The sequence below is a fragment of the Apis florea genome, unplaced genomic scaffold (assembly GCF_048593485.1).
Source record: "Apis florea isolate Af1SG1 unplaced genomic scaffold, ASM4859348v1 contig_3803_pilon, whole genome shotgun sequence".
Classification (NCBI taxonomy): domain Eukaryota; kingdom Metazoa; phylum Arthropoda; class Insecta; order Hymenoptera; family Apidae; genus Apis; species Apis florea.
The window spans coordinates 258,926-273,686 of record NW_028256864.1 but is presented as its reverse complement, the minus strand read 5'-3'; the positions used below and the strand labels follow the sequence as shown (position 1 = coordinate 273,686).

The window sequence follows — 14,761 nt, the reverse complement described above, 5'->3', positions numbered from 1 at the left end:
TAATTCGCAATATTTAAAATTATGATTTTATATTATAAAAAAAGAGTATTGGCGTTGAGTTTCGATGCAACGCAATATACACGTAATTTAAATTATTATTATTAATTAAAATTAAATCTATGTTTCAGAAACCGAATTAAATTTTCGATTTCATGATCATTATAGATATTGAAAAATAACATGATCTATCTTTTTTTATCATTTTTATAATTTCTTTTTACCCTCTTTTATTCTTGCAAAAATGATCTAATGCTATATTACGGAGGCAAAAAATAAATTCTCTTTTTCGCATCCGATTATAAAATATATTCATTCATCGCTCTATGTACAAGCTAAATGTACATATGAGTTTATAAATGTATACTGCAATAAAAAGTAAACGTTCATACTGTGCACCAAAGGCCGTGTAGTCATATATTGTAAATCGCATTCCATGCACTCGCTACTTGATATCATAATCTTTGTGACTATTTCATTCATAGTAAGTATGCAACATTTTATTCAATAATAATCCTGCTCTTAAAATATACACCAAATGATTGAACAGACATTATGAAACAGATTTGCAAACAAACAACAGATAAAATGAAATTATTGAATTTATATGTTTGCAATGTTCATGTTATAACTTTATCAATGAAAGTTTTTAATTCACTAATTGTTACATACAAAAACATTGCAATATTTTTGTTTCTTATATAGAAACTTACTTATAATTATTGCATATATGATTCTTGCGCTTTCTTTCGATTTTTAAAGATATGGATGAACAATGTTATTTTTATATTATAATTATTTTTGCGTGAAGATTAATTAAGTATTATACAATTAATCTTGTTTAACAAATAGTTGATTTCATAATAACATTTTATCCTATCCAAAATCTTAAATGAAATTAATAACTTATATTTATATTTTAACGCAATCTATTTTTTTTTTTACAAATTTTATGGACATTCTTTATTATTTATTTAATAGAAATATGCGGGTGCTTTAGTCTGAAACGAAACTACGAAAACTATCACTTTTTCCCTCTCCATTCGTCGTCAAAAAAAAATAAATCAAAAATCATTAAATCGATAATAAAAAAGTAAAAAAAAAAAAAAAAAAAAAAAAAAAATGAAAAATATTTTGTATATAAAAACATTGATATACAATTATAAATATATTTTCATATTTATTCTGATAAAGAAGTAAATTCGATTGATAATGAATATTAATGACCCATGTTTAAGCAAAATTTTTAGAGAACAAATTACATGCACATAAGATTGCAAAACTTTGCAAAATCGTAAAAAACAATATTAAAATTTCTAGAAATTGAATCATGTATGTTTCCGTTTAACGAAATTGTGATAAAAATATTATACAAAAATTAGAAAAGATAGAGAAAAAACGACGAATAGAGGGTATAAAATAAGATATACAGTTTATCCAATGAATATAATTAATACCTGCTTTACGTGATATATTTAGAATAAAAAACAAAACAAAACAAAAAAAAATTGTAAACAAACTATAACAATTGTAAATATACAGGTTATTAATTAATATCATATTATTTTTGACATAATAAATCAGACACGATCGATATAATAATATTGTGTTAAAATAAACACAAAGATATATGTTTACTATGTGAAAGTTGAGTATCGATTACTATATTTAGTCATATGCAGAAAATATTTGATTAATCTTAATGATATAAAGTATTAAAATATTTACGTCTCTTTTTGTAATTTGTCGTTCAATCAATGATTATAAAAAGCAGGTTTAAAGAAATGGCAAAAAAATATCTAATAACGTTTAACTATCGAGAAGGATTGGCATCAGTTAATAGAAGTTCCAGATTTGTATATCTGCCGCATTTTAAATGAGATAGTCGATTCAAATGCTGATTGAGCGTATTTGCAGCAATCGGTCGACAAGGTGCGACACAGGGTGGAGTTTCACCAATTATTTCAATGATGTTTGCTATGAAAGATGACCATTCCGAAGATAAAGAATCATCCGTGGGATATAATTTTTCTGCTTGTTCAAACATCGAAGCAATTACAGATACACCAAACTAAACAGAAAAGCGTTTAAATGTTGAAACCGATGTAAAAAGAAAAACAAAAAATTAAAAATTTAACAATAAAGTTTTAAACAAACCTTGTTTGTCAAAGCAAAAGCTAAACTGTTGTTCTTGATAGGTTGATTAGCAGAGTCAGATAGCGATCGAGCTAGTCGAAATATTGTATTGATGTTTTGCACGGTATCAAACCATCGTTGAAATTCCGAATGCAGGCTTATCAAGAGGTGAGAATCTCTACGACCTATAATAGCTAATCCTCGAAATATCGCGTTCCATAATTCTTCTACTTGATTACGATGGTCCGTTACATTCAAATATGGCAAGAACCTCAACAACAGCGTCTGCAATAAACAATAATATTCGAATGATCAAAATATAATTTTCTTTCTTTTTTTTTTTCAAATTTATGTGTATGTATATATGTATATGTGTGTATTTTATTTCTTATAAGATGTATATTTTATTTTCAGCTGACTTACCTTTCCTTTTCGAATACTTAGTATGCTTGCTAATTTATCATCTTGTATTAATTGAAGAAAAGCTGATAATATCATATTTATTATATCTGAGCTACCTTTCTTAATATTATTTGTTTCACTCTCTCCTTCTTGATTTTGTTGCTGCTCGCTAAGTAGAGCCAAAGGATTATGCAAGTCTTCAAGTTTTAATTGAATTATATATAACTGGAAATAATATTATTCATGCAATAGATGCTTATAGATAAATCGAATGTTTTGTTAATTAGAAACAAAACAAGAAAAAAATTAATACCCTTTCAATTTCTAGTAATAATTGTCTTGTTCGCTTTGTATCTTTTTGTTGTATTTGAGTAGCTAATTGAGGATCACTATTTGGTACGACATCCATATCAATAACTTTACGTGGTGCAATAACACTAGCAAACTGTAATTTTCCCAAAGAATTTTCAAATTGTGTCGGTGTATATATGGATTTTGAAAGTACATGATGTGGTTGTTCTCGATCTCTGAAAATAAATATAATAATAATGATTATTATTGTTTATTTTAGGGATTTTAGGAATTTAAGTAGAAAAAAAATAAATTGAGAGAAAGAAAAAAGGAAGAAAATAAAAGAAAGATTTACCTGGTATCTCTATGATAATTATTATTATTATTATTGTGTTTTTTATCTTTTTGCTCTTGATTTATACATTGCCTATTTCTTCTATCGCAGAAAACGATGTAATAATAATCGTCAACATATGGTTCATTTGTATTAAGTTGCAATAATTGAATATTAATTAACCACTGTTTTTCCCGAGTACTCATGAGACCGGCATATTCATCATATTCTCCTGATCCGATGATTCCATTTATTCCTTGACAGTGATGATTATAATGATAATGTCGCTGATTATTTCGATCATGATTTCGATGATGTTGATTGTTCTTAAAAAATGGTTGGTGATTTCCTTGTTGTTCCCCATGATGAAAAGCTCTATTTTGATTTCTTTGATTTCCAGAATGCGGAAAAGAATGTTGTTGTTGTTGCTGATGACTGGTTTGATTGCTAGAGAAAGGAGGTATCATACTATGATCTGCTCGTAAAAATGGAGGTGGACATAAATTCGAAAGCGATGGTTGCTGTAACAATATGATTAATTTTAATAAAATATTTTTTAGAAATATTTGTATAGAATTAATTATTAAAACTTACAGGAAAATTATTACAAAATGAACCATGAATTGGTTGTCTTTGAGCAGTATGTGGTAACATCAAATGTGCTGCAATAGGATATCTTAGTACATTTCCAGTTTGATCTGTAAAAATAGATACATTGATTCCAAAAAAAAATAATATGAATTCAGATTTATATTTTCTTAATTTATCAATGATGAAATTTAATCATGTACTTACTGGCTAATAATCTAGGATGCTGTAAAAATTGAGGATGAGGAAATCTCATGTTTGTTGGTAAAACAACAGGATGTGGAGGTATACCCAATCCTGGCGGGAAGCGTGGTGGTGCAGACAAAGATTCAAACAAAAGTGATCCATCAGATTTTTGTTGTTGTTGTTGTTGTTGTTGTTGTTGTTGCGGTTGTTGTGTTTGAGTAGGTTTATTTAATCTAGATGGTTGTCTATTTGCAATTAATCCCTTTTCTAATTGTTCCACCGTGCATACATTTGTTATAGCTGGTGATAAAGTCAAAGGTGGTCGAGGTTTAGGAAGGACTAAATTGGAAGGACTATCCCATACTCCAGGACGTGGAACAATACCTTCCTTCTCATCTAATACCAAGTGGGATAAATTATCTTCGATATCTAAATTGGTTACATTCTGTAACAGTAATCATAATTTTTTTACAAATCAGTTGATATAAATGGTTATTAATAAAAAAAGGTATAATAAATCTATTTACTTTTTTGCTTAAAGTATTCTGATGATGAGGGCGATTGGATTCTGTAATTTCTGCAAGTTTTTCATGATCTTTTTCCCAATCGCCAATAGTAGCTTCAGAACCAAAAGTTTCATCATTCAAAGCATCATATTCTTCCTCTTCTCCAAGATCATCTTCTTCAAAAGGACATTCAAGACCATCTTCTAGACTGCTATTCTATACAAATTATAAAAAATAATATATATAAAAATAATAAATATAAAAGAAATATTGTTGAAATAATATTTTACTATTTTTAGTTTATTATAAATTAATTATTTACTATAGATACAAAATTAATTAAAATTAATACAAAATTGTATTGAGCGACAAATAAAAAAATTTTGATACAAAGATAATAGCAAACTATACAACGATCATTCGCTCTTTTTATTTTATTGAAACACCTAACAGAAAACTAAAATAAAACAAAATTATGAAGAAAAAATTAAAATAAAACAAGCTTGTGAAGGAAAAATAATAATTAATATGAAAATAGTAGTATTAATGACCTTTGAAGAGATTAAGATATTGACGAGGTTATGCGATGTATGTATCTCCATAACGACTGGAAGTGGTAATGATACATACTATGTATTTTAAGAACTATATATGTGTAAAAAAAAAAATAATAGAATATAAGATATAAAAAATTTGCTAAATAATCTTTGCCAATCCATGTAATCTGAATAAGTTATTCGTGTTAGCATTGGATTGAATTGGACACTTTTTAATTCGTTATATTCTGATGAAACCACGACGCGACTCTTGGTTAAAATCATGCACAATCTCTTAGTCTTTCCGTGTCATTTTTCATTATTTTTAAACAGAGATGAAAAGAAAAAATAATCCCAAGAGGAACTTGCTTACTTACTGCAAGCGACGTATCGAAACCGAAAAAGAAGTCTGCCATTTGTCGAAATTAAATGTGCAAAATGACATGTTCTGATCAAACGTCAAGCGATACGAAATGCATCAGCTGTCATGGCGGTTCACTGTATGAATTCATAACTGTATTCTAGATGTCGCAGTCGTTTCTTTAAAAAACTTATATATAGGATATTTATTGTTTAATATTTCGAAGTTCTAATTATATTATTTCAAGGATTGCATTAATTGCATTTAAAATGTTTAAAATGTTACTATTTTTTTAATTACATATATTAAATAGCTTTTTTTCATTTAAATCAATAAGAATAAAAATATCTTGATAAATATTATCGAAAAATATTGAGAAATACATTATTTCATGTGCATGCATTATATTATATTAAAAAAATAAATTGTATAGCATTTAGATATTTATAATGACAAAAAAAAATCATTTAATGATGAAAAAAGGGAAAAATGATGAGAAAAGACGAATGAATTAAATGTGCATTTTTATTGCCATCAAGTCTTTCGATATTGTGCTAGTATTTTTTAAATTTCTTCATTCTAATTTAAATTTTAAACGATTCACGCGTTAAGTAATATTCATGTCTAATCGCTTAATTGGCAGACTGTACGCAAGCTCTTATATTCTAAAAAAAAATTTGAAATTAAGCTAATGTGCACAGTTGCATCAGATTTAGGATACAACTGGTCGTGCTTGCATTTGCTTTCTTTATGCTCATTTGTGAAATATTAGTGACCATTACAAAGAACACATTGCTCAAAAAATTCTAAGTAAACAAAATCCTAAGTACATAAGTAAATAAGTAAGTTGATACAACGGATATTATCAGATTTAAACACTGCTAGTAGCGTGACAGTCGTCCAACGTGGCTAAACTGCTGGCTCTCAATGATGCCAGACTCAAGGAACTGTGATTCAAAGTATTCATGCCATGAGGATCTTCGCAATGCAGGTACAATCGTGAACTAACAGATTTGTGACAATCGGGACACAGACGTTTCTTCTTTTTGTCACGTTTCTTTAAAATATCATATGCACATCTGTAAATTATATATAATATAATGCGATAAATAATAAAAGCAATTCGAAAAAAAAAAAATAAAAAATATGTTATATTTTTGAATTCACTTTACCTGGCATGTAATATGTGAGAACAAGGTAATGCTTCCAAGGAATCGGTTTCAAGGCCGAAAGGCTCGTTACAGCTACCACATCGCAATTCTAAATCTTCTTCCATTGCTGTGGCTAATCTTTCGTGATGAGTCTTTTGTTCCTCATCTCCAAGAGAACCATAAATACGCGAAAGTCTTGATCTCACCGTTCGTACCAGGAACTATGTTTCAGAGAAAAGGAAGAGAGAAGAGGAGGAAGGAAGAGGATGAAGGAAGAAAGAAGAGGATGAATAGAAGAAATAGATGAAACAGCGAAGATTATTAGGATCTAATTGTTAATCAAAATAAAATTAAATTAGAAAATAAAAATATAAGATTTCTTACCTTCGCACCAACTGATCCAGCTACTTCGAGCAGCCTAGTATTGAATTCAAGAGGACGACAATTGCATATTTTATGTTGTAATCGAAGGGCCTCAAGACATCTCGCTGCGCCGTCCATAGCTTCCATTTGACAGAGACGGTCTCCAGTCGCTGCCGCGGATCCCATCGCACTTTCGTACTGTCGAAATGCTTTCTACGAGCGAAACAATAATGTAATCACACAATTATATCTTACATCTTTATTTCATTTTTTATGTGAATAAGAACTTGTCCATCTAGTTTTTATACGTTTTACATACTTACGTTTATATCGGATTTTTTTCTATAAATATCTCCCATTATTCGTATACTCCTGGCATAACTAGCTTGATCTCCAGAAACTAACGATAATCGTGTTGCTTCCTGCGAGTTCCCGATCAAAATAAACAGGTCCAAGTGGATACGTGACAGTTGAATATGGGGGTTGTAGAAAGAAAGTTACTGCCTACCGAACAGTAATCGTGGGCGTCACCGAGTTCTCCTTTTTTCCGGAGTGCCGCTGCCATCTGAAGAAGAGCTGCTCTATGATGTCGGGAATTTAAGTCGCCCAATTGCAAGCTTCTCGAGAGGTCGTAAGCTCTAGCCGCATACCTAGCGCTCTTATCAGCATCGTGTAATCTGCAGAACAGCTCCGATAAACCTACGTATACCTGTGGATCGAAAACAATATGAAACATATATCCTATCGAATAAGATCGAATCTTCAATAACTTACCTGCAATTCCAATGACGGATCTTGAATCGAATGAGCAATTTTATGAGCTCTCTGAAAAGCTTCCAAAGCTTTACAAAATCCTGCTAATTCCAAGTGAACTCTGCCTACGGTCAAATGAACCAATCCAGCAGTCGCACATTGGTCGCATTCATTGTATAAGCTACGAAACAGATATTAAATAATTTGTTCATAATTTTATTGAATTGGATTGAATCGAGCAATAATACGAAAATCGAAAATCAAAAATCAATTGAAAATAATTTGAATCGGAGTAATGAATACATATTTTATTTGTATATAAAATATCTCAGTTAATATGATCATCTCGAAACTATTATAATTTTAATGAAATTTTTAAAATATGGAATTTAAATAACTGTTGTATAATTTTATGGAAATTTTAAGATGTGGAATTTAAATAGTTAGAATTTAAATTTTTTTTTTATTTTATATCTTATAAAATATATGCTTTTTTGTAAGTGAAAGCATTTCAGAGATTTCAAAATCATCTTGATTTTTAATAGAATGATTTTTTTTTTTATATTATAAATTGGTAGAATATTATTTCTAGTAAAAGTAAAAATTGATCTTCATGCATTTTAAATAATAAATAATATTAAAAATAATTAAATATTACCGAAATAATTTTTAATACATATTTATTATCTTTAAGTTAAAGTTAAAGTAAATGCTTGAATTAATATTCCTTTGATATAATTTCAACATAATTTCAATACTTATTTTGGTCCTATCAAATGTTCAATGAGATTTAATTATTTCTTATCTATTATTGAATATATCTTATCATATATTAATTATTCATCATACTCCATTGTCATTAGTGATCAATTTAACGTTTTGTGACCAATAATACATCTTTTTGACCAATAATACGTCTTTTAAATTAAAATAAACTAATTAATATTGTTTTATTATAAATAAAACATTTTGTAAAAAGAAAAAGGAAAAAAATTACTTTTTTTGCAAAAGATTTTAACAAAACATAATAATTTTGACACTTGAATGCATTGCATTGAAAAATTGAGTAAGCTTGGTATTTCTAAAGCATCTATTTTAGTTTTTAGAAATAAAATTATTTCATTAATTAATTAATCTTAATTATTAATTTCAATTCTTAATTATTAAATTAAAGACGATGATATATGAGAAGATTGATATATAATATTTTTATTTAGAATGTAATATTCTAATGATTTACAATATAAAAAATAGATTTTTTTATTTAAAAAATCAAAGTTATTTTTTAAATAGAAATAAATAAATAGAACCTCTATTCACAAAAAAGCATGTAGCTTATAAGATGTATTTCTCGAAACTATTTAAATTCCATTCCTATTTTTATAAAATGTATCGTTTAGCAATTATTTGAAATGATCAAGTTAACTGAGACATCCTATATGCCTTGCATATGTAGTATAATGTAATAAAAAAGCTAAAATAATTAATTAATTAATAATTAATAATTAAAGTATATAATAAGAAAAAATAATAGATATTCTTACCTATGTCTCGCATAGTCCAAAGCCCTATCTAATGCGCCCAATCTTTCATGTGCCCTCGCCAGATTTAAATAGGCCTCTGCCCGCATGTTTGGCGAATCCAATTCTTCGGAAATGCATAACTGTTTGTGTCCAAAATCGATGCTATCTCTGAAAAAGATATATGGTTTTTTTTAATAAGTTACATTTGTTCATTTATTTGTTATCAATAACAAGTTGTTGTCGAAAGCGAGAATAAGTCGAGCGACGAACTTGGTTAAGGTTGAAAGTTTCGTTTATGGAACGATTAAAAGAAATGAAATAAAAATAGGAAATGGTGAAAGATCGAAGTGCATCAAATACTCTTTCACACATGAATGAGCATAATGAATATCTGCGAGTAATAACGAACATGTTGATTTGTTAGTTGGTTCGTTACTCGTTTTTTAGGAAAAAAAAAAAAAAAAGAAAAAGCTTCTTTATGGTGTCAAGAATCTTCGAACCTTTCACCTTTCAAATATGATGTGTCTCGCTAATTAAATATTATCTCTTGGTTATAATCTCTTTATTAAGCTTTTTTCTCTTCCTGTTCGTAGTTTAAGTTACGAGGTTGACAGTGCCTCTCCATAGCATTGAAGTGGGTTGAATAGTCTGGACAACCAGTGCCTTTCGGCGAAACAAACCAACTCGTGTCTTTCTTCTTTTCTTTTTTTTCTTTCGCTTCTTTCTTTTATCGCTTCATCTTTCTATCCATTTCATTTCTCGTTCTTCCTCATTTTTTTTTTATTGATGTCATATTATTCTCTCCACCTTCATTTTTTTTTGATTAAAAACTAATTACTTGAAATGAAAAGTTATTTCGATTTGGAAAAAGTATATTTAAGTAGCGAATACGAAGAAGAGACAAGCGTTTGGACAAGAATTCAAAAACAAAAGTATCGAGGTAATTCTGATTACATACCTATACTTTCCCCAATCCATGTAGGCTTGATACAGATAGCCGAGAAGGGCGAATTTATCTTCTCGTTGTCTAATATTCTTTAAAGCACCTCTCCATTTACGAACAGCAGCTTGTTGTTTATGAGCGCGATATAGCTTCAAGCCTTGTTCCACCTGAAAAAAATTGAAAATATAGATACACGCGTCTATCAGTTAAAACGATAATGAAGGAGGTTGTATCGATTCGGCCTTGAACTTCCTCCATCGGTTTAAGATCCCTCGATCCTGTGTAACATAAATAGCACGAAGGTCAACCTCGACAATAATGGAGAGAACAGACTAATTAAACGATGCATCGAGTAAAAGTAATACGACTAACATGATTGACATTTAGGTCAAACGATCAATCGGAAAATCTTCCTTTCTTGATTTATCTCTCTTTCATTTTTTTTTTTTTATTTGTGTCGATCATATTGCATCGCGAAAATTTAAGAGTATAGGTAAATATAGAAATCGATTTTATACGTAGCGTGACTTGTAATCATAGTCGCGTGCATCTTATACGCGCCATGGTCCCATTCTCGGCAATGACCGTGACCGAAGGAAAGAAAGGGATAGATTCGAGCGTCGAAATCGCGAATCGTTATAAAAAATTAAATTTTTACCCGTCTTCGAGCCATATGTTGGTCTAACCGACGTCTGCAACCTATTAGACATTCCCATAGACCAGAGCCGGACCTGCCGTTCTGGTAATGAGTGTTTCCATTGGAATTCTGATGCCGATAGTCCTCTTCGGTGAATTCGCATACATCTAACGGATGCCGCGATCCATCTGGACTACCCAGAAGAGCGGTCGCGGAGAGTTGATGACTGGCCGCTCCGCTGTAAATTTCCAATGGTTCGTTCAGCGATTGTTCAATCGCACGTATTATTACATATTTCACGATTACATATTTTTCAATTCGTGTATTTTCACTTGCGAGAAAATACAAATAAAGATCGAGTATTTCTGTTTTTTCTTTATTTTTTTATATTTTCGAATCAATAATGAACAGAATTTTTATTTTATATAGATTTTTTATTATAATTTTTATTCGTGTCAGCTTTTTATTGTCGATCGAATGAAATGTTAGATTAAACAATTTTTCTCCTTTCCAAATAGATTACAAGGATGATGGCGATTGTAGCGATCAAACAAAGAGATGCGAAAATTCGATCACGGAATTCCATTTCTCAATTCGAGACGAACGACCTGTATGCTCATCGTGGGCGAGGCTTCTGTAACCCCTTTTTCTGACCTATATACCAACTTATCCCCGAGTATTATGGCACCGCGACAGTTGCCCCTCCCATTTCGTTTCCTTTCGTGTTTCGGTGATTCTCGCGCCAATTCGAGAATCTATATCTATTAAAACTGAATGAATAACTATTTTATTTTATTCAATACTTACCCGAGATAATCTCTTGAAGAGATTGATTCCCATGACATGATTGCGTCTTCTTTTCTTCGTTACTTTGTCCTTTGGAATGTGTGTTCCAGTATTCCCACAACAACATGTCGATTCGCCAAAGCTTAAACTCAACTTCCCTCGTCAGCAGAGGCATTGCTTCTACAATGCTTGCAAGTCGTTACTTCGATATGACACATATCCTTCTTTTTAGATCGAATCGACACTCGATGTGTCATTAGTTAGTTGTTTCTAACTCTTTCAATCTTTTAAATTCGAATTACGATTCAAGAAAGAAGATACACGATCGTTTTCTCACCAATTAATCAATTAATACGATTTTTTATCTGTAAATCATGGATCTACTGCAAAAGAAGTCGTGAAATCGGATCTAACTTGTTAAATCGATATATGCATACAATTCAATCAAAGAGAAGATAGTATAATATTACGGTAACTTCTTTCAGCGTCACATTGTGCATTTGGACAGAATTTTTTTTTTGTGTATGGACTATTATATTTATATTTGCGGAAAAAATAGTTTTTATTTTTGCGAAGTTTTGTACTTGTTTTTAATTGAGCATTGCAAGAGTTTATTTTTTTTAATTTCCAAAAATTTGTCGAAAAACAAGCAGAATTTCTGCAATCGACAAGGAAATAAAATAATAAAATATAATAATAGAAAAGAAAGGAAAAGAGAGAGAGGCAGAGAGGAGAAATTGGAGGAATGAAGAAAAAAATGAAGGAAACAAAAAAAGATTTAAACGAAAAGAATTGGGCCACGAATATCGGGATTTGAATTATACATAAAGAATATATATATAATAAAGAATATATATATATATATATATATATATATAAAAGAAACCGAGTATCAATTAATAAATAATTAACATTTCGATAATTTATTTTCAATATGATTATCTTTATAGAATCTCATCAAATCCTTTTTGATGATATGATATCTTTGCTGAACGATATCTTTTATGATTTTCATACATTATTATATTATATTTTATTCTTTGTGCTTGAAAATTTTAAGCGTTCGTCTTATTTTTTTACTATTAAATCTGATTATTATTAAATATATAACATTTTATAATTTGTGACGTAATAACAGAGTATACAAATAATTCGCGCTATTGAATTTTATGAACATGAACTATATATAGATGCATGCATGTTACATGTGGTCGCGTTATATATGTATGTATGTATGTATGTATTTATATATTGTGTAAATATATTAATGTAACAATAATTTAATTTCGAACACGATGATATTTAAATATAAAATTAAAAAACAATCGAAAAAATTCGATCATAACAATCAAAGCATGGTTAACTCATTCGTTTCATTGTTTCATCAGAAAATCGCGTCACTTCGATGTTGATCTTGATCAACGAAACGCTTTGTGATAAGGTACACAAAGTATCGATTTGTCGTATATTCTAGAGCAATTGTATGGTTTACAACGTTTCTTTGATTATTGATTCATTTGTTTTATTTCTTTATTTATTATCATTTTATCGTTCTATCTCAATGATTGAAAAAATAATACTGCGCGCGCGAATTTTCAACTGAAAGTTGAGATAATTAACAGAAAAAAATTAGCACGGAATTGATTATTTGTATTTCTACCGATTGCATAATATTCAATCAATTCTGACTCCAAAAAACGCGAAAAAATGTCTAATCAATTTTTGTTTCGTATCAAAAATTTTCGAATTAATAATCATTATATAGAAGTTGTCGTAACAAAAAAAAAAAAATGATTTATAAGAATTGTAACGAGCGATAACAATTGAAATCGGTACGAAGATTCGAAGATTTTCACTGTTTAAAAGAGGAAAACTCAATTTTCAAAATTTGTCATCCATTCTGAGCTAAACATATGCATTTGAGATTTAATCGCGTGATATGATGTATCTTCTTAATGAAATTAACGATCTTGTTCAATTAATATATTTCCACATGCCGTAGTCTGATATGTTATTATAGTTGGCGACACGATAATGATTCTTGTCATACGAAATTCTTTTCTTCTCTTTTCCTTCCGTTCGCTTCTTCTCTTTTTTCTTTCCTCTTAGTTTTTTTCGGTTCACGTTGAAATATTGATGTATATATTTGATGATGATCCGTCCGAACGCTGAAAGTGCTTACCGTCTGTAATACCGCGATGAGGATAAAAAGTCAGAAATGCAATTGAAATATTGCACGTGGATTTACGATTCAACCTAACACACAAACTGTCGCCGCGTCATATCGCGCCGCATCGCGTTGAAAGGATCACCTCTATTGTTTCGTATGCGTAGCTGCCTTGCGAAAATTAACCGGCAATGGTCGAGGTAGAACTGTCGCGCCCGAGCCGCAGCAGCCCGCAACACACGACCTGACGACCAACTCTCTCTTCTCCTTCCCGACCACCCCTCGCAAACCCCTCGCAACCCCTTGTAAACCCCTTGCAACCTCACCCCTCCAACTCCTCGCCCAAACTCTTGCTTCGTTGTCCTCTCCCCTCTGCCCGTAACTACTCTCCGCGCCTCTTCTCGTCTCTTCTCACAGCGCCGCTCTTGCACACTTTTCAACACCATCCTAACCTCTTTATGTCGCTACCCTCGTTTTATGCTTTCACTTTTCTCTTTATTTCCTGCCGCCATCGTTATGCTTTACTTTGTCTTTCTTTTCCTCCGATCATTTCTTAGCCCTTCACGATCTCTGCTTACAGAATTACCCTCTTTCCCTGCTCTGTATGCATAGCATATACATATTGGTATACATACTGGCATACATACCGAGTTTGTGCGCGCGCGCGCGCGATTACGGGAACAAAATCTCTTCCGTATTCGGTAATGACTCATCTCGATATGTTTTTTACTTTTGTATTTTCGTTGTAACTGTCAATTATTCCGATCTAATCGATTTTTATCTTTCATCTGAATTCTTTTTTTTTTTTCGTTGGATTTGTCACTAAGCATACTTGAATAGAGGAAACAAAATAGACTGAAAAAATATCGTAAATTTTTAAATTTTCGACAAGAATCTTTCCTGTATTGGCAATCTCGTGATCAGTTAAAAAATAAAGCTGAAAAACGAGAAAAGCTGAAATAGAAAGAGAATCGTGAATCATTCAGCTTGATTTGTGCGTTTCCATAAAAATGGGTGAGGCATTGCCCTTTCCTGAACTTTTAGCTTTGCCGGATGAGGTATCCCGGCCAACCGAATCCTGAAAGGAGAAGAGGGTGACCC

The 14,761-nt window shown here is 30.5% G+C and overlaps 2 protein-coding genes across 3 annotated transcripts; both read right to left on the bottom strand.

Moving 5' to 3' along the window:
- Positions 1–1,442: 1,442 nt before the first annotated feature.
- Patr-1 (Protein associated with topo II related - 1) lies at positions 1,443–5,494 on the bottom strand. Of its 2 annotated transcripts, none has more exons than XM_012492576.3 (9): positions 5,354–5,494; positions 4,462–4,656; positions 3,956–4,379; positions 3,755–3,858; positions 3,182–3,681; positions 2,849–3,062; positions 2,557–2,760; positions 2,155–2,418; positions 1,443–2,068 (listed from the first exon to the last, which is right to left on the bottom strand). In XM_012492576.3, exons 1-9 carry the CDS (start codon positions 5,390–5,392, stop codon positions 1,811–1,813), a joined length of 2,202 nt encoding a protein of 733 aa, XP_012348030.2. In that variant the 5' UTR covers positions 5,393–5,494; the 3' UTR covers positions 1,443–1,810. The 2 variants fall into 2 exon arrangements, with proteins under 2 accessions (XP_012348030.2, XP_031775351.2); XM_031919491.2 differs by having other exon boundaries at positions 4,992–5,374.
- A 350-nt stretch (positions 5,495–5,844) lies between these two features.
- Positions 5,845–13,868, bottom strand: LOC100870289 (43 kDa receptor-associated protein of the synapse homolog). The gene is made up of 11 exons (XM_086916795.1): positions 13,676–13,868; positions 11,515–11,858; positions 10,729–10,945; positions 10,086–10,237; positions 9,149–9,295; positions 7,626–7,785; positions 7,360–7,560; positions 7,175–7,273; positions 6,873–7,064; positions 6,510–6,709; positions 5,845–6,416 (listed from the first exon to the last, which is right to left on the bottom strand). Exons 2-11 carry the CDS (start codon positions 11,550–11,552, stop codon positions 6,209–6,211), a joined length of 1,614 nt encoding a protein of 537 aa, XP_086772921.1. The 5' UTR covers positions 11,553–11,858; positions 13,676–13,868; the 3' UTR covers positions 5,845–6,208.
- Positions 13,869–14,761: the final 893 nt, after the last annotated feature.

What these genes read in the sequence shown, in the direction of transcription:
- LOC100870289 (XM_086916795.1), bottom strand. Translation starts at nt 11,552, where the DNA reads ATGTCATGGGAATCAATCTCTTCAAGAGATTATCTCGG. An exon ending in TTGGACTATGCGAGACATAG is followed by an intron (nt 7,786 to 9,148) that starts GTAAGAATATCT and finishes TCTGTTTCGTAG; the next exon opens with CTTATACAATGAATGCGACC. An exon ending in GAAAAAAATCCGATATAAAC is followed by an intron (nt 7,065 to 7,174) that starts GTAAGTATGTAA and finishes TTTCGCTCGTAG; the next exon opens with AAAGCATTTCGACAGTACGA.
- Patr-1 (XM_031919491.2), bottom strand. Translation starts at nt 5,042, where the DNA reads ATGGAGATACATACATCGCATAACCTCGTCAATATCTTAATCTCTTCA. An exon ending in AGAATACTTTAAGCAAAAAA is followed by an intron (nt 4,380 to 4,461) that starts GTAAATAGATTT and finishes TTACTGTTACAG; the next exon opens with AATGTAACCAATTTAGATAT. An exon ending in GCATCCTAGATTATTAGCCA is followed by an intron (nt 3,859 to 3,955) that starts GTAAGTACATGA and finishes CTATTTTTACAG; the next exon opens with ATCAAACTGGAAATGTACTA.